General features: G+C 60.2%; 2 protein-coding genes and 1 long non-coding RNA gene across 38 annotated transcripts; all 3 read right to left on the reverse strand.

Annotated features, from left to right (window-relative positions):
• Nucleotides 1–459: 459 nt before the first annotated feature.
• LOC139074798 (uncharacterized) lies at nt 460–1,051 on the reverse strand. The gene is made up of 2 exons (XR_011524592.1): nt 912–1,051; nt 460–622 (listed from the first exon to the last, which is right to left on the reverse strand). It is a non-coding gene; the product is annotated as an uncharacterized lncRNA (long non-coding RNA).
• Nucleotides 1,052–1,802: 751 nt separating this feature from the next.
• On the reverse strand, nt 1,803–4,996 carry LOC103551619 (uncharacterized). The gene is made up of 3 exons (XM_070568943.1): nt 4,958–4,996; nt 2,208–3,046; nt 1,803–2,019 (listed from the first exon to the last, which is right to left on the reverse strand). The coding sequence occupies exons 1-2, from the start codon at nt 4,994–4,996 to the stop codon at nt 2,255–2,257; spliced, it is 831 nt and encodes a 276-aa protein (XP_070425044.1). The 3' UTR covers nt 1,803–2,019; nt 2,208–2,254.
• GREP1 (glycine rich extracellular protein 1) lies at nt 4,932–17,575 on the reverse strand. Of its 36 annotated transcripts, XM_070566993.1 has the most exons (39): nt 17,353–17,514; nt 17,096–17,128; nt 16,055–16,084; nt 15,502–15,537; nt 15,125–15,157; nt 14,968–15,027; nt 14,635–14,667; nt 14,466–14,519; nt 14,142–14,201; nt 13,981–14,013; nt 13,842–13,901; nt 12,759–12,788; nt 12,635–12,667; nt 11,728–11,757; nt 11,618–11,650; nt 11,495–11,530; nt 11,261–11,290; nt 11,146–11,178; nt 10,771–10,806; nt 10,324–10,353; nt 10,214–10,246; nt 10,089–10,124; nt 9,817–9,876; nt 9,528–9,557; nt 9,397–9,429; nt 8,434–8,487; nt 8,244–8,279; nt 8,125–8,157; nt 7,987–8,022; nt 7,241–7,285; nt 6,914–6,955; nt 6,761–6,793; nt 6,322–6,384; nt 6,214–6,243; nt 6,071–6,130; nt 5,798–5,911; nt 5,470–5,514; nt 5,318–5,371; nt 4,932–5,087 (listed from the first exon to the last, which is right to left on the reverse strand). In XM_070566993.1, exons 1-39 carry the CDS (start codon nt 17,417–17,419, stop codon nt 5,062–5,064), a joined length of 1,653 nt encoding a protein of 550 aa, XP_070423094.1. In that variant the 5' UTR covers nt 17,420–17,514; the 3' UTR covers nt 4,932–5,061. The 36 variants fall into 36 exon arrangements, with proteins under 36 accessions (XP_070423094.1, XP_070423104.1, XP_070423103.1 ...); XM_070567003.1 differs by lacking the exon at nt 5,318–5,371 and having other exon boundaries at nt 17,353–17,518; XM_070567002.1 differs by lacking the exon at nt 7,241–7,285 and having other exon boundaries at nt 17,353–17,517.
• Nucleotides 17,576–17,726: the final 151 nt, after the last annotated feature.

A 17,726-nucleotide genomic window follows, 5' to 3' on the forward strand; every position in this document is an offset into this window, starting at 1 on the left:
TGCAGCAGCCCCCTCCCACCCACCACCCCACCTACATGCCACCCATTCCTCCCTAGCCAGCCATTCCCTCCTTCCCCGACTCCGAGGCTCCTGTGCCAGGAAGTCTCCTCGGAGAACCCACTGCATCTGCATCTGATCAGACAGGAAGCCACCCTCCACCCTAGCTCACTGTCACTGCCTCTGTGTCCCTGATGCAGAAAGCACTGTGTTGTGGGTCAGACCTGGCGTCAACCCCACCCCAGGGCTCGGGCAAGTCACAACTGCCCTCATCCCACATGCCTCCTGGCTGTGAAACTGAGGGAGAAGTCCGCCCTCCCTACCTCCAGGGCCCCAGAAGGCCTCTGCCCAAGCAGCCAGCGCCTCCGGCACCTCGGGGTCACTATAAGTGTAGACTCAGGACAAGAGTATCTTGCGAAGAGCATAATGGTGGTTTCACTTGTAAACCTGGGCAGACTCCACTGATGGGGTAGCAGTTAACTTTATTCTCAGTTGAAACTGTCAGCTTTCAACCAGCAGCAGTCATCACCTGGAGCTCGGAGGGCAGGGCTACCGCCCGCTCCTCCAGGCTGTCTTCTTTAAGACGACACAGTCTGGTCCTTTCTGTGCACTGTCTGATGCTTACCTGACAGGGGAGGAGGGCCACACGACCTAAAGATAGTGGAGGAAGCACCAAGCCAGCAGGAATGGGAACTCGGCCATAATTCAGCAAAGTTTGGGAAAGCCAGTCATTCAACTTTCTTCCGGTGCCCGTGAGAGCTTTCTCAAGATACTAGTGCTTTCAGCTCCTGCCTGAGGACTCCAAGGGCACCTACGGTTCAGGGTCAGTGAGGGACAGGGCCTAAAACACAGTAAGGGAAGCTGGGCAGCCAGCTTGAGAGGGGGCCCAGCCCCACAGGGGAGAGGACACTTGCCTGTATGGACCGGATGGTGGCTCCTAAGCCCTGGGAAATATGCGAGGGGCCTTATTTGAAGAGAGGGTCTTTGCAGATGTAATTAAGTTGAGGATCTCAAGATGAGATCATTCTGGATTGAGGGTGGGCCCTACGCCCAATGACAGGTGTCATAAGAGAAAAACAGAGAGAGATTTGAGACATAGACACGGGAGGAGGTCACATGAAGACAGAGGCAGAGACTGGAGTTAGGCGGCGACAAGCCAAGGATCACCAGGAGCCACCAGAAGCTGGGAGAGGCAAGAAGGATCCTCCACTAGAGCTTCTGGAGGGAGTGTGGCCCTGCCACACCTTGACTTTGGACTTCTGCCTTCCAGAACGGCATTTTTGTTGTTTTAAGCCCCCAGTTTGCGGTGATTTACTGCAGCAGTCACAGGAAACTCATGCGCTGCCTTTCTTGCTGGGGGGTCCCAGGCTCTCAGAGGTCGCCCAAGGTCAAGCTGGCTTCCTGATACCATTCCTGAGCTGCTGTAGAAGGGCCCATCGAGACAGGACGTCTGCTGGTTACCTGAGCCCAAGCCACCTGAGTAACAAAGGGAACTTTATTCTGAGTTGTAGGCACTGGGGAGAAACCAGCAGCGGGGCGGGGGGTAGGTAAAGATGGGGAGAGAACAGGGGCTTCCTCTCATGACTCACCGTGGGAGCTTTCCTGTCCCCTGGGGATGACTTGACAGCCCTTGCATGTGACACTCCTGCTCCAGGGCCCAGTATCGATTGTCCATCAACACCACTGTTTTCCTGGTGCACCCAGGCCCTCAGGACCCCTGGATCTATTTCAGTTGAAAGTTTAACTTCTTAAGACTTGGAAGGCAGGATCTGAATTTCCAAGAAGCCATACAAATGAAAATCGAGGAGGGTCTTGGGCATGACATCCAAATCCTTTATTTTATAAGGGAAAATGAGACTTTTGGGGTACCCTAGTTAGAACATTTTAAACTTTTGTTTTCATTTCCTCAGCCACGTGCTGTGGGCTCCCCAGCCCCACCTGCCCAGATCACCAGCCAGCTTATCAGCACGGGGGATGAATTACATTCTCAAATAACCAGGCAGGAGACCTTCTGTAGGATAGCTGGGAAAATAGAATAAAGACCCTAATCTTAAAGTGAGTGTATTTTCAGACTTGCTCCTTCCTCCCCCAAACCTGGGCTGCTCCCCGACACCTTTCCCTCTTCCCCGTGCCCCACGCCTTCTGAATCCGCCCGCGGGGAAGGCGCCGAGGGGCACAGCCCGGGTGTCTGGGCAAAGCTGCCTACTCACCGGCCCGCAGCCCCTCCGCGTCGGCGGCCTCTGGGAGGGCCGGGCGGTCAGCAGGGTGGCGACAGGAAGAAGTAAGGCGGCGGTGGCGGCGGCGGCAGGGGCGGGGGGAAGACGGGCAGCGGCCAGGGGTCGCGGGGCGCGGGCAGCGCCAGCAGGCTGAAGGACGAGGGCCGTGCAGGCAGCGGCGGCAGCGGCAGCGGGGGCGGCTCGGCGACCAGGGGTGGGCGGCCGCGCGCGCCCACGGGCCCGGGCGTGGCGGCTACGGCGGCCTCCGGCAGCGGCGGCAGCGGCAGGTGCGCGGGCGGCGGCGCGGGCGCGGGCAGGCGCGGCAGGTGCTGCAGGGCGAGCGCGGCGGCGGGCGGCGCGGGTGCACAGGCCTCGGGTGGCAGCTCCGGCAGCGCCAGGTGGGCGCCGGGGCCCCAGGGCGCCAGAGGTTCGGGCCGCAGTGGGAGCGCGGGCAGCGGCGGCAGCTCGGCCAGGGCGAGCGCCGAGAGCGGCGGCGGCCCCGGGCTCAGGCCCGGCGGCAGGCCAGGCAGCGGCGGGTGGGGCAGGGACGGCGCGGGCGGCGGGGTCAGCGACAGCGACGCGCGGGCCCGGCCCCGCCGCGAGTGGGCACGGACGCGGGCGAGCCGCGGGTGCGAGCGGGAGCGGGGAAGCCGCTCCGCCAGCTTGGCTGCCACCGCTCCCGTGCCTGGCGCGCGCCTCCCGCGGCAGTCCGGTTCCTCGGTGGGAGGCCACGCGCGGCGCGGCAGACGGCCCAGCCAATCGGAGCCGCGCTCCGCCGCGCCCCAGCCAATCAAGGGCCAGTGCGCTGGCTGCGGGCGCGTCTCTCCCTCCGGCTGTCACGAGCTCCCCGCTGGCAGCCAGTCAAAGGCAGCAGCGCTCTCTGTCAAGTTCTTCTTCCCGCCCTCCCCTGCTCTCAACCAATCACGGTGCCCCGTGGTGCCACAGGCCCCACCCTCCACTAGTCCTGAGACCAGGCTCTGCACCCGCGCAGTGGGCGCCCCCACCTGGCCCGGCCTGAGGGTCCCCTGAGCCGCGGCGTCCCCATGGCTGCCGCGCCCCGCCCCGCCGCGCCCCCCTGCAGCGGCCAATGAGTAGAGAGTGTGTGGCTCTCCTCTTTTGGAGTCTGCCCTAGTGTTTCCAGACTGATGCGCCTGGGTGTGGTTCAAGACCCACACAGATTTCCCTTCAATTTCCTTAAAGAAGAGATGAAACGATATCATAATTCAAAAGCAAAGTTTGATGACATGTAGCATTTGTGGCAACGTTGCTAAGAACGGTTATAAATGACAGGTGGGTGAGAATCTGAAAAAAGGAGAAAGTGGTCAGTCTTTTTAAAATCGGAATATAGAAACCTATATTAGAAGAATATTAGAGCATTTCTACGTGGGTTAGGAAGGACATCACCCACTGCCCTCACTGAGACAGTCTGCTCAATGTCCCCTGAGCCCAGATGTTGGCCTCTAATCTTGTCCTCCGGTAAAAAGATATGGTTTATTCCATGCCTGGGGGCAGAGAAAGATAAGACTATTTGGATACTTTTAAAGAATTAGTAGTTTTGTGAAAAAGCAAAAGTCTGTGATGATTCTCAAATAGAGCAAATCAAATGAGGTAGGCTAAGAGAAATCAGGCTGGAGTTCCAATAATGTTTACAGAAACTCCTAAAGGTTGATCAACCCAAAACCTTGTGCATATTGTGGTGAGGTTTGGGCCTGCACCGAAATCCCGCTATTGTAAATCAAGCCAATAGGAAGTTGAGCTGAGTTCCTTATAGGGTGCCAAATCCCATCGGTTCTTCAGTTAAAACTTAACCAGGCTGCAAGAAGAGGTGTGGGCCTGGAAAGGCACAGCTCAGAACACGGAGGCTCGGAGAGACTGGTTCAGGGACTCGCCAGGCTTTAGGTCAAAGCTCAGAACAGTAGGTCAATCCCCAATTTTGCAACCTCCACTCGGGACCCAGCCTAGGAAAGCAGTTTGCTTCCATATTTCCGGGTGAGTAAATTTGTAATCATGGGATGGGAAAACGAAGTGATCCAGTAGCACTGATCCTGAAACTTGATTAGTAACGGCTTTTTAAGATGTTTGAACACACTCAGTAATCTGAGATGTTAAATGTCTGGTTTATTCCTTTCCAGGAGCCCTGTAAGTGCTTAGGGAGAAGTTTCTGGTTGGATCTGCACCCCTCCGCTCCACTGAGAGGTCAAGTAGATTATGTGTGCAATTGTTTGACATGTCTAAGGGAATTGAGTTCATCAGGCTTGTAGGGCATGCTGCATATTTGGGGGGAAGTCGATCTGTCGATTTCTAATCTAACTGAGCATTAATCAAAGAATGGGGAAGTTCTATATCCAAATTATAAGATAAATCAGTACAGTGACATCTAGAAGACAAGTGTAAAGGCTTCAGGAAAATGAGATTTTTACTTTAATAACTTTAATACATTGATTATAAATTAAAACACAGTTAATGCACAGGTCCCCTAAATGGATGTGGTTCCCCCACTAGATTGTGACCCAGCGATGCTCCCTCCCCAAGGGCAGGGCTGAGTGTGTTCTGTTCTCACACCTCTCCCCTTGGAGTACAGCCCTGGCACACAGCCACATTGACGTTTGTTGAATGAATGAATGAATGAATGGAAGGAGGTGCTGGGTGGAGGCTACAGGCCCAGGTGCCCCACCCCAGCCAGCTGATCCCTGCCCCCACGGCACACAGAGGCAAAGAGGGAAGCACACTGCCTTTATTAATACTTCAGCCGGGCCAGAGGCTGAGCCTGAGGGTCTGGCCATCCTTGCCTGGCTGCCCAGGCTCTGCCCAGAGGCGCTCAGGATGGGTGGGGGATGGGCTCCAGTGCTTAGCATTTCCCAAGAGGGCAGCGGCCTGGGAAGAGGGAGAGCAGAGCACTGGTGAGGTCTGGCCCCCTCCTCACTTCCCAGGGGACCTGAGCCCTCTCCTTCCTCTGGTCTCTGAGGTCAGTCACTCAGCAGATGCCTACAGGTGGCCTGAGAGCCTGCTCTCTCTCCCAAGGGCTGGGGACCCAGTGCAGCCTGGAGGGCTGACAATGGTGGCATGGGGCGAGTAGGGGACTGGGCCAATGTGCTCCCTCTCACCTCCATAGCCATTTCCCAGCAGGTCACTGATGTCTCTCTTCACCTCAGGGCCCCCTAAGGTGCACAAGGCAGGGCACCTGGGTCACCAGAGGACTTCAGAGTCCTCCTGCCCACCCCAACTTCACCCCAGGCCCTGGGAGACCCCCACTCACCGAAAGGCCCGGGGCCCAGGTCTGGCCTCAGTTGCCCATAGGGCCCTGGAGGGAGGGACAGAAGGTGGGAGCACTGAGTCCCCGATGGTCCGCCTTCCAACTCTGTCACCTCCCCATCTTGGTTTAGTGTCCAGGTTCCTGCTCAGGGCCCCTGCTCCACCTGCCTCTCCTCCAGCCCCACCCTTTCCTGCCTATTCCCTCCTGTCTTCCTCTGCCACCAGTGCCACCCCTCTATCTCTGCAGGGCTGTGGGGTGGGCCTGGGCCCAGGACCCAGCCCCCCAGTGCCACCCCTGACCCCCCACAGCACTCTTCCACACACCCCATTACCTGGCTGGCTGCTGACCCCTGGATATGTGCCTCCAGCAGCATATCCAGGCTTCAGGGCAGCTCCCCAGGGCTGGAGGGAGGGCCAGGGAGAGCCCCTCAGGGAAGCGGCCTGACCTGCAGGAGGAAAGCTGGCATGGGCACCCTGCTCACTGGACCTGGACATCCAGCATGCCCCGGTCCTCCCCAGACATTGGATCCCCCGCCCACTTGGCCTGGTCCCTGCAACGCTTGCTTACCGGGGTTCTCTCTGCTCCCTGAACACTCATTTCTTACCATTTCCTTCAGGGGCTGGAGCTGCTGCTCTGGAGTCCACAAGCACTTCCTCCTCATACCCTGCAAGAGATCCAAGCCATTCCTGCCCAGCCCCTGGACGTCCTTTCCCCTCACCCCTGCACTGTCCCCTGGGGCCAACTCACCATTCCTAAAGCCATTGGCCCCAGGGAACCCTGGAGGAGAAAAAAGAAGGTCAGAGGCAGCAGCAGCCCCTGAGCCTGGGCCTCCCACCCCACCCCACCCCCAGGCACCTGGCTGCGGGCGGGCCTCAGGGAAGACCCCAGCTCCCAGACCACCATTCCAGTAACCAAACCCTGCAGGAGAGAGGTTGGGGAGGGGCTGGGGGGCAGTACTGACAGACCAGGAGGACTCCTCGTGGTGAGACAGACCGACTCAGAGATGACCTGAGAGGACCTCGCACCTTTCCCCACCGTCAGCCAGCTAACCCCGTACAACCTCTGGGGTCCCACCTTCCAGAAGCCTCCCCAACCTCCCTCTAGGCAGCCTCAGTCTGTCATTCCACCCTTGCCTGAGACACTGCACCTGGTTCTGGCCACCACTGTGCATAGTCAATATGCACTGGGTGAATAAGGAAAGAGAGAGACAGACACGGCGAGAGACAGCAACAAGGAGGACTCGCCATGAGGAAGATGCCAGCTCATGCCCAAGATGGGGGCCTGGGGGGCTCACCGACTTTCTGGGGCTGAAGGCCACCACCAAAGCCTGGAGGAGAGGAAACAGGGGTCAGAGCTGGGGGGTTGGAGACAGCTGCAGTCTTTGGTCCCTTCATCCGAAGCTGACGGAAGGGAGGGGAGGGTAAGGAAGGGGAGAACTCAGACTCACCCACTTCTGCTCCTGGTCCATAGCCATTCAGAGGCTGGTACCCTGTGAAGAGAATGGAGATCAGACGGGAGGACCCAGACTTTCCCTAACTCCTTGGGGGCCACATGTGGACCTTAGGGACTCTGAGGAGGAAGAAGGCATTCTCCCTATCCACAAAGAACAGAACAGAAGAAATGAGCTTAGAAAGCAGCAACAGAGAGTGAGGGTAGGCTTAGGGAGGGACTTCCTGGCCTTGTGGTGCCCAAACAGCTGAGGCAGCTAGGGAACAAGAGTGTTGCAGGAGTGACCCTGATCTGGTATGGGGACAGGGAGCAGACAGACTCACACCTGCTTTCTGAGGTTTCAGTCCCCACTGGATGGCTGCAGTTGGTGCTAGGAAGAAAGCCAGGGGACAGGAGTGAGCCCGAGGCAGGGTGGGTTGGGAATGCTGCAGCCTGCCATGGGGGCAGGGGCTGGGGGGAGCTGCCATATTGGAGGTTACATGGGGTCTCAGGACCAGAGTTCAGCTTTCCCTCAGCTAGCTCACTGTGACAAGGCTCTGTCTCAGCTGGAGAATGGGCACAGGGGCTTCTGAGCTGCCCAGGCAGGCCCAGCCCCTCCAGGGACGGGTACCCCCAATGTCCCCCCTCCACACTGACCTGGGAAATTGCCATTCTGCACAGGGTGGGGGGGAGCTGGGAATTCAGGCCCCAACCACCCCTTTTATCTTAACAGCTCCCCAGAGGGGGAGGCCTGGGGAGAAGCAGTGAAGGGCCCCTCCCATTGCAGGGATGTGGACGGGGGAGGGACAGAGCACTGAGCGCAGGCCAGCACCCACCCCAAGCTGCCCTCCTGGACTTAGCCTGGCCAAGTCATCAGCCTGCAGTGGCTTCTAAGGCAGACACAGGTTCCAAGAGAGGTCATTGGCCAGGTCAGGAAAACCCCAGCTCCCAGGAGCCACAAGCTCCTGTGGTGACAGGTGACAGAGCCACCTGACATGGTTCCTGCTGTTTGCCCAACCAGCCCCTCTGCCTTCCAGCAACATCCCCTCCACCTCCCTCCTTGCCACACCCCTCCAGCCCCAGAAGCCTCACCTGGCTGGGCCCCCAGCCCGTTTCCGTTGCCATATCCTGGAGAGGAAAGCAGGGAGATGAGGGGCAGTATTTAGGGAAGGGGGTGTGGAAGGTGAGGCAGGAGGAGGTGCAGGACAGAGATGCGGGGGTCTCACTCGCCTGGCTTCTGAGGTTTCACACCCTCTCCCAGACCTGCAGGAGAGACAGAGGCCGCTTCAAACCAGGCCCCGCCCTAGTAAGGAGGCCTCCCTCCCCGACAGGGCCCTCACTGCCCTCACCTGCTGGGATTTGCAGCCCGGCCCCTGGCGGGGATCCTGGGAGGAAGAGCAGATAGGAGAGCAGCAGCTGGCTGGGGGAGACCCCACTCTGCCTCTTCTCTTCCTCAGGACCCCTCTTTGCCCCATGGGGCCCTTTGCCCCCTCCCCGCCACTTCCCAGAACTCCAGGGCCCACCCCCTGCCTCCTTCACCTGGCTGGGCCCTTTGGCCTGGGAAGGCTCTGGCTGCCAGCCCGTTCCTGTAAACTGGGGAGACAGGGTGGGGGTTGTGAGGCGGAACAGGGTGGGGAAGTAGACAGTTTCTGGGGATAGAGAGGAGTCGTGGTGGGGGGAGGTCCAATTCTGACACCAATTCCAATTTTGGGGGTTTCCAATACCACCAAGCAATTCTCAGAAGCCAGCTGGGTGTCTGACAATTTAACTCAATTCTGACACTATTTAACCCGGAGATGGCGTCAGATCCCCCAGGTTAAGGGCTCAGTCCAACAAGACCGTTCCTCTCCTCACCCATTTCAGGTGCCAATCGCCAGTCCAGGTTGTCACCCGTGCTTCTGACCCACCAGCTATAAATGGGAGGTTCCCATGACCCCCTCCTTGTGTTCGATTAATTTGCGGGAGTGGCTCACAGAACTCGGGAAAATATTTTACTTACTAGATTACTCGTTTATTGTAAAAGGATCTAACTCGGGAACAGCCAGATGGAAGAGATGCACAGGGCAAGGTATGGGGGAGGGGTGTGGAGCTTCTTGCTCTCCCCAAATCCCCACGTGCTCCTCAACTCGAGAAGAAGCTCTCCAATCCCAGTCCTTCCGGGTTTTCAGGCCGCTGGCATGATTGATTACCCCATTGGCCATTGGTGATTGAACTCACTCTCCAGCCCCGCCTCCTCCCACAGGTCAGGGGTGGGATTGAAAGTTCCAACCCTCTAACCACGAGGTGGGTTCCCCTGGCAACCAGCCCCTATCCTTAGGTGACCCAGGGGCTTTCCAAAAGTCATCTCATTAACACAACAAAAGACACCATTAACACCCTCCTCACTTAGGAAATTCCGAGGCTTTTAGGAGCTAGCTCTGTGCCAGAAATGGGAGGGAAACAAAATAAACATCTCTTGTTATAAACCTCAGTATCACAAGCGGGTAGAGAAAAAGGGTTCACCTGGCTTCTGCAGCTTCATGCCCTCACCAATGCCTGGAGAAGAGACGGAAGCAGGTGAGGCACCCAGGACCCACCCACTGGGCCTCTCCCCCAGCACCCTGGCATCTGGCCCCCAGCGCCCACCCCCCTACCTGGTCCGTAACCGATAGGAACCTGAGGGCCTGTGGGGACGGAGAGGGAGAGGCTGAGGTGCGGGAGGCTGGGGACTGGGCTGCCCTTCCCTCCCAGTTTAGGAACCAGAAGCCCTGGGGCCGCCTCTGCCCCATGCCACCTCCATTCATGGCCAACTCCACCCTCTCCAAGTCTGGCAGGAGCCCAGAGTGGATTCTCAGAACAGGGTCTCAGTGAGGATCATCTCCTCCCCAGGGCCCCTCTTGTCTCCTCCTCTCCCAGCCCCCAGCTCTCCCAACCCCCCACTACCTGCTCCGTAGCCATTCTGAGCTGGGGGGCCTGCAGGGTAGCCATTCTGAGCTGGGAGGCCTGTGAGGGAGGGAGGGATGAACAGGGGTTTGGGACCCTGGCTAAGGTGGGGGTGAAGGTCCGGCCCGTGGTCCCCCCTTCAGAGCCAAGCCCTAACAAGGGCTCCTCCAGCCCCTCATAACCATTCACCAATCCTGCCCCTCGAAGGCCTGCAGGGAGGCGGGAGAGGACACCAAGATGCGGAACCCCGCCCCAGACCCCACCAGTCTCACCTGGCTGGGCTCCCAGCCCATTGCCATTCCCAAATCCTGGGGAGACAGACCGAGGTGGGAGTGTGAATGGGGGAGAGGAACTCAGGGTTTTGGGGAGGGAGGAAGACAGGTAGGGGAAGGCTCACCCGGCTTCTGGGGTTTCACGGCCCCTCCAAAGCCTGGTAGGGGGACAGGGAGCAGGTGAGGGACCCGGCCCCCACCTCTGGGCCTCCCCAGAACCCCAGCCCGCCCCTACCTGGTCCATAGCCGTTTTGAGTCACAGGGCCTGTGGGGAGAAGAGGGGAATGATAAAGATGGCCATGGGGCTGAGGGGGTGAGGCCAGCACTGGAGTCCCTTGGTCTGGCCTCCCACTCCTCTCCCCATGGTCCTTGGTGCCCCTGGACACCCCAATCCCCTCTTAGAGTCATACACAGGCCCAGCACAATACACTTAGGTCTGCAGGAGGTGGGGGCCAAGAGAAAAGGCCTGAGAGGGACAAGGGACAGGATGGCTCTCCTCTCACCTCTCACCTGGCCGCTGGACTTTCTGGCTCCCTCCTAGGCCTGGGGAGGCTGAGAGGCTGACATTGCCTCTGCCAGGCCTCTCCTTACCCCCCAGGCCCCACCCCTCCATCTGCTGTGCCCCCAGCTCTTGCTTCTCTCCTCCCTCACAACCCCTCCGGCCCCGTCCAGCTGCGCTCACCTGGCTGGGCTCCCAGTCCATTTCCCTGAATGTATCCTGAGGAAGAAAAGCAGGGGCGGGTATGAGGGCCAGTGTCTGCAGGGTTCAGGAGGGGGCAGGGCAGAGTCGGTGGCCTCAGAGACAAGGTGCGAGGGGGGGTCTCTCCCGTCCCTTCCAGGCCATAGGCAGACCCCTCCAACTCCCCACTACTCCACACATAGCCCCTGCCCCAGCTCCTTGCCCTCCTCTCTCCCCCTAAGAAGCCTGGGCCCCTGCCCCAAGGGAGGCCCCCTCCTAGCCCTTTCCCAGATCCTGGAGAGAGAGAGGGAGGTATGAGCAGGGGGTGCTCCGGCTTCAGGGGGACGTGGATAGAGACAAGACTAGGGCAGGACTCACCTGGCTTCTGGGGCTTCATGCCCCCCCTGAAGCCTGGAGAAGAAACGGGGGCAGGTGAGGGACTCAGGAGCCCCCATCTGCAGGCCTCCCCAGGCTCCTCCCACTCTGTTCCTACCTGCCCCGTATCCGTTCTGGGTTTCCTGGCCTGTGGGGAAAGGAAGGGTGAGCTGGAGGGATTTGGGGTCTTGCTGAGGTGGAAGTGAAGGTCCCCCCTCTTGGACCAAGCCAGAAAGCTGGGATCCTAGAGGCTTCCTTTCAGCACCCCTCAGTTATTCACCAGTCCTGCCTCTCCAAGGCCTGGAGGGAGGTGGGAGGCGATACCCCCCACCCCAGACCCCACCAGTCTCACCTGGCTGGGCACCCAGCCCATTGCCGTTCCCAAATCCTAGGGGGACAGACCAAGGTGGGAGTGTGAACAGGGGGAGGGGAGCTCAGGGTTTTAGGGGGTGGAGAGAGGCAGAGGGAGGCTCACCCGGCTTCTGGGGTTTCACGGCCCCTCCAAAGCCTGGTAGGGGGACAGGGAGCAGGTGAGGGACCCGGCCCCCACCTCTGGGCCTCCCCAGAACCCCGGCCCGCCCCTACCTGGTCCATAGCCGTTCTGAGCTGCAGGACCTGGTGGGAGAAGAGAGGGGTTCTGGGTTCTCTCTGTGGCTCCCCCCAAAGCCAGTGCCCCCACCCCCAGCCAGGTCCTTGACCTCCCCCTGGGGTCCAGCCTCCCTTCAGAGCCTGAATGCCATACCCAGCTGCCTGGGTCCCATCTGATTGGGTGTCACTGCCAGCACCCAAGTTAAACAGCCAGGAAGGTGGACTCCTTGATAGGGAGTCCCTTGAGGGGACCCCTTCCCCTCACCAACCACATGCTGTCAGCTCTGGCTCCTGTCACCTTGGCCTCCAAGCCGTTTCCAGGGCCTGGACCCTCTTGGGTCCTCTCTTGGATGCCCCAGCTCAAGAACCCACCAATTTCTCAGTGGGCCACAGCCAGCAGCCTCCTCCTGGCCTCCGCTTCCTCTTCCCCAGGAGGCCCGGGCTCCCCTCTAGTGGGCAGCCTGGCCGCGTTGCCTTCAGCTCCTTTCCTGTCTGCCTCTTCCCGCCTGCCCCAGGCTCTGGGAGTGCCTGCCTCCAGCACCTGGCTGGCCCCTGGATGTTTGTTGAATGAATGTTTGTTTTGTGACACCAGGTGGGAGGGCGGGTCTCATCTAGCTTCTGGGGTTTTAGTCCTCCCAGGCCTTGGAAGAGAAGGGGACTGTCTGTGCATCTACCTGACCCTGCCTCTTCCCTCACAACTAGGGTTGGGCCCGCATATCAGCTACCCCCTCAAGGTCCCCCCCACTCCTAGAGCTCCAGGGCCACACCTGGTTGGGCTCCTGGCCCATTCCCATTCCCAAATCCTAGGGAGACAGAGGAAGAGGGACCAGGAGAGATCCAGGGCTTGGGGGCAGCAGACAGAGAATGTGATAATGGACAGAGACTGGGATAGAGTGGGGCTCACCTGGCTTCTGGGGTTTTCCACCCCCTCCAAAGCCTGGGGAAGAGATGAGCAGGTGAGGGGCCCTGAAGCCTCCACCCAGAAATTCAGCCCCTGCTCCCAGCTTCCACCCCCATCCACTCTCTACCTGGTCCAAAGCCATTCTGAGCTGCGAGACCTATGTGGGGGGTGACACAGTAAAGTTGGGCATTGCTGAAGTGGGAAAGGCCCCCAGTCCCCACCTCAGCCCCCTGAACCCCTGCCCTCCCCTCACATCCCTCCATTCAGCCTGGATAGATTCACAAGAGGAGTAGGGGGAGGTGACTGGGGGACCTGTGACAGGAAAGAGGCAGGACCCCCAGACCTCCCCCTCACAGCTGCCATCTGGTCCTGAGACCCACCCCCCCACCCCCCCCACCCCGGCCAAGTCTTAAATGCCACCATTTTTCCCCACCCCTATGCTGGCTGCTGGCCCAGCCCAGCCCTGAAAACACCCGCCAGCTTCCTCCTCACATCCTCCTCCTCCGCTCCACCGAGTCCTGGAGCCAAGTGTTTTTCAGGTATTAACAAGATCTTTCACGTTCTGCTTAAAACCCCAAGGGGGCATCCCACTGCCGAGAATAAAACCCCCAAGCCTCCAGCCCCCTCTCAGCCTCAGCCTCCATCCTCCCATGGGGTCACCCCAGTCCTGACCACAGCCCACAGTGGCTGCACGTGTGGTTCTGGGCTTGTGGGCTGGGCCCAGCGAGTCTGCAGCCCGGTCAAGGTTGACCAGCGCAGCACCTGCAGTGGCCAGCTGCAGCCTGGCTCAGGGCAGGTGCTCGGATAACACTGATCGTGAGCTGGACCCTGACTTCTCCCTCTGAGCACCCACCCCAGCACCACCCACCCCTCCTAGGCTGGGCCCCCAGGCCATTGCCAGTGCCATGCAGTGTCCTGGAGAGGGAAAGCAGTGTGAGGAGTGGGTGTGGGAGGACTGGGGTTGAGAGGAGACAAGGACAGGGATGGGCAGGGACAGAGTCAAGATGGGGGACAGGAGGGCAGGGTCTCTGGCTCGCCTGATTTCTGAGGTTCCAAGGCCCCTCCCAAGCCTGGAGAAAGACCAGGCATGTGACTGAGCCACATGCAGACCCCACCTCTCCTCACAGAAATCAATTTTCTGCCCTCCTGATCCTGAGTTCCCCTAGCCACCCCCTCCTTCCTAGAACCTGGCTTGGCCCAGTGTCCTCACCTGGCTGGGCTCCAACTCCCAGGAAGGCCCTGGTTCCCATCCCATTCCCGTTGGCATATCCTAGGGAGGCAGCAGAAAGGAGCAAGGGGAGGCTAGGCAGCAGGGGTGGACGGGGACAGAGGGACAGCGTAGGACTCACCTGGCTTTTGGGGTTTCACAATCCCTCCAATTCCTGAGAAAGAGACAGAGATCAAGTGATGGAGCCTGGAACTCCCTGAACCCCTAAATCCAAGCATATGCCCCCAGCTCTCACCCCCCTCCCCTACCTGGTCCCTGGCCACTGTTCTGAGCCACCCTTACCTGGCAGGGCTCCTGCCCCGGGAAAAGCACTGACTCCTAAACCATTTCTGCTCCCAAATCCTGGGGACACAGAAGTGGGGACTGTAAGCCATGGGTTGGGCAGGTTCAAGCACACAGAGGGGGCTGGGATGGAAATGGCAGGAAAGTGCCAAGATGGGCCAGGGCAGGGCTCTCCCTCATTTGCAGGTTTCATGCTCCCTCCCAGGCCTGGGGAGAGGCTGAGCCCTTTGTCCTCCCCACAGAACCCAACTCTCTCCCCTACTGATTCCGATTCCAGCTCTTCTCCCTCCCTGAACCCCAGGGCGCTGCCCCAGGCGTCCTCACCTGGCTGGGCTCCCAGCCCTGGGAAGGCCCCAGCTCCCAGGCCATTGCCATATCCTGGGGAGAGACAGCCAGAGGGCAGAATGAGGAGGAGGGGCTGGGGCTTCAAAGGGAGCAGACAGGCGGTGATGACCATGGCGGGTGGACAGAGGGGCATGGAGCTGGGGCTCACCTGGTTTCTGAGGTTTCACAGCTCCTCCAATGCCTGAGGAGAGAAATGCAGTAGATGAGGGGACCCCAGGGACCCAGCCTCTTCTGGGGCTCCACAGCCATGCTGAGCTGAGGGGTGAGGCAGGGGTGCTTGTGCTCCCAGCTAAGGTGGAGGTGAAGCAGGGGTACCCTTGTTCTCCCTTTCCCAAACCAGACTTCAGGAACCCTCATGGTCCTTCCCTCCACCTCCCGTGAGTCACGAGTTCGGCCCCAGGGAGTCTGGGAGAAGACCCTCCTGATCCTGACCAGGCCGTATCCCCCCACGTCCATACCCATCCCTCTTCCCCCACCTCACCTGGCTGGGCTGCAACACCTGGGAAGGCCCCTGCTCCCAGCTGGTTCCCATTCCCAAGCCCTGGGGAGATAGGGCAGGAGGGGGTGAGAGGGGAGTAAGGGAGCAGTGGGGGGCAGGGCATAGAGATGGGGAGAGACAAGTAGGGTGGGGTTATCACCTGGCTTGAGGGGTCTCACACCCCCTCCAGCGCCTGAGAAGGAGACGGGGATCAACTGAGGGTCTCAGACGACCCCATTTCGGGGATGCCCCTAGACTCCTGGCCTCAGCTCCCCCAACCCTGGGCTCATCTCTACCTGTTCCATAGCCATTCTGAGCTGGAAGGCCTGTGGGGAGGGGGAGGGATGAACTGGAGAGGTTTGGGGTCCCAGCTGGGGTGGGGATGCAGGACCCTTGGACCCAGCCAGAAATAGCAAACCTGAAGGCTCCCTATCTGCCCCCTCAATCATTCACCAATCCTCCTACCAACCCCCCACCCCCCGCCTGGGAGGGAGGCAAGGAGACAGACGACCAACTCCCAGACCCCGCCATTCTCACCTGGCTGGGCTCTCAGCCCATTCCCGTTCCCGAATCCTGGGGCACAGATAGAAGTGAGGGGTGTGAGAGAAAGATGGAGAGATAGAGAGAGCTGGCCCTGGGCAGGGCTCGCCTGGCTTCTGAAGTTTAACACCCCCTTGGGAGCCTGGGGAAAACCCAGGGAGCAGATGAGGGACCCAGAACCCTCTCCCTCAGGGTCTCCTCAGGACCCGCCCACCCCTCCCCCCAGCTTGCTCCCAGCTAGCCCAGGGGACACGCAGTGAGCCAGGCTTGCTTGCCCTGGGGCGGGGCTTAGTGGGCCGACACAAGGAACAAGCAGGGACAGGAAAGAATTGGGGGTGCCCAGGGCAAGGTATACAGATGAGATGACACCAGAACAGTCTTGATGGATTCCTGGGGGGAGGGGAGTGTGTGCAGGAGGGAAAGGACAGAGGCCTGCAGGAAGGGGTCATGGGGGCTTCTCTGCCTGGGAAGTGTCAGTGATGTCCCTAGGTATTTGAATTTCTGAGACAGCTGCCCTCTAACCCCAAAATCCCACTTGCCCATCCCTTACCTGCTCCCAGGCCACTGGGGGGACCGTAGCCTGTTGGGAAAATGAGAAGCTGAGCCTGGGCAGGCAGGAGGGGCCAGGAGCAGGGGTGCCCCACCCTCATTTAGAGGACACAGGGCTGCCCCCACCCCGCCTGCCTCTCAGCCAGCTTCACCTGATCTGTAGCCATTTGAGCTCCATAAACCTACAGGGTCGGGGAGAAGGGGGGTGGCTTAGGAGAGGGCAAAGAGGGCTGAATCTGGATGACCCGCCTCCTGCTCTGCAGAGCAAGAGTGCACCCCCTCTCTGGGCCTCAGCTTCCCCTCTGGTCACAGGAGGGGCGAGGACAGAGCCAGGTGAACAGACCAGCGTCAGGGACAGCGGAGGCTGAAGGGTCCTTCGGCATGGAGGGAGGTGTCTGGGCACATCCCCCACACCCTCTTCCTCAGGGACATGTGTCCTCTCCCCTCCATTCTTACTTCAGAGGGTCTTTGGACCCCTCCCTTCCTGGAAATCTCATCCTCCTGGCCACCCCCCAATCTTTCTCTCCTGCAGCCTGGAGGCATCAAATCTCAGGAGGGAGCCCCTTCTCCCACCCTTAGGACCCCACAGACCTTTCTGTGACACCCAGCCCCTCCTGCCCCAGCCCCGGGCCCTGCTCCAGCTTGCCTTGTTCCCTCCCCTCCTGTCCCACCTCCAGGCCTTTGCCCCATCTTGCTCCCAGGGATGTCCTTCCCCTTTCCTGTCACAACCTGTCCCCCTAAGACCCAGCTCCAGGTCCCTCCTCCGCGCCTGATGTTCTCACATCCAGAGCTAGAGTCTGCCCCAGCGCAACTCTGCAACTCCGTTCCTACGGCGGCAGGTGTCTGTGCTCCCTGCGCTTGAACTGACCACGGACAGGCTGCCTGCCGCAAAGACAGGGAGGGACTCCGTGCTTTCCTAGGCCCCTCATCTGGATCCTGGAGCTGAGGAATTTCTGGGGTTCTCCCACAGAGAACTCCCAGACCCCTGGGGGGAGAAACCAGGCCCTCTTCCTTGACTCCAGTGCTGGGAGGGCCCACTTACCTTTCCCCAGGCCTGGAGACAACGGAGGCAGCCCTGGGGAGCAAGGGAGGGGGACTGACTCAGGGCAATGACCCCAGAGATGGGGAAGAGTCAGGAGCCAGCCCTCTATCCCCTAGTGCCCCAAAACCCTGCCGAGCCCAGACTTCACACATCTGCCCCCCCCGTCTCCAGAGCCCCAGCATCTGACCCAACACTCTCCCTACACCCCCAGCCCCACCCTCAGCTGTTCAGGCCGTCTAGCCAGCGGCTGCCCTCACCGCCTTGCAGGCTTTCAGAAGTCAGGCAGAGCAGGAAGAGGGCGGCGGGGAAGGCCTGGGTGCCCATGGTGCTGGGCGGAGTGGGAGGGTACTGGGCCTTCGGGCCTTTAAAGACCCTGCTGGGTGGAGGCCCTCACCCAGGCCCCCCAGTAGCAGAGGGTCTGCTGGCAGTCCCCAGGGGCCAGTCCCCACTCCCTCCGCAGCAGGAGTCCAGCCTCCTCCCTGCCCCACCCCTCATCCATCATGGGCGCTGACAGCCAGGACAGACAAGCCCCACCTGGCCCCCTGAGCGTCCTCCACCCTTCTCAGGGACTGGGGCCGGGCGCCAGGCCTGGAGGGCTCCGATGTACCCCCAGCAGCTGGCAAGAGGTAGG

The sequence above is a fragment of the Equus przewalskii genome, chromosome 12, assembly GCF_037783145.1.
Source record: "Equus przewalskii isolate Varuska chromosome 12, EquPr2, whole genome shotgun sequence".
NCBI classification, from domain to species: domain Eukaryota; kingdom Metazoa; phylum Chordata; class Mammalia; order Perissodactyla; family Equidae; genus Equus; species Equus przewalskii.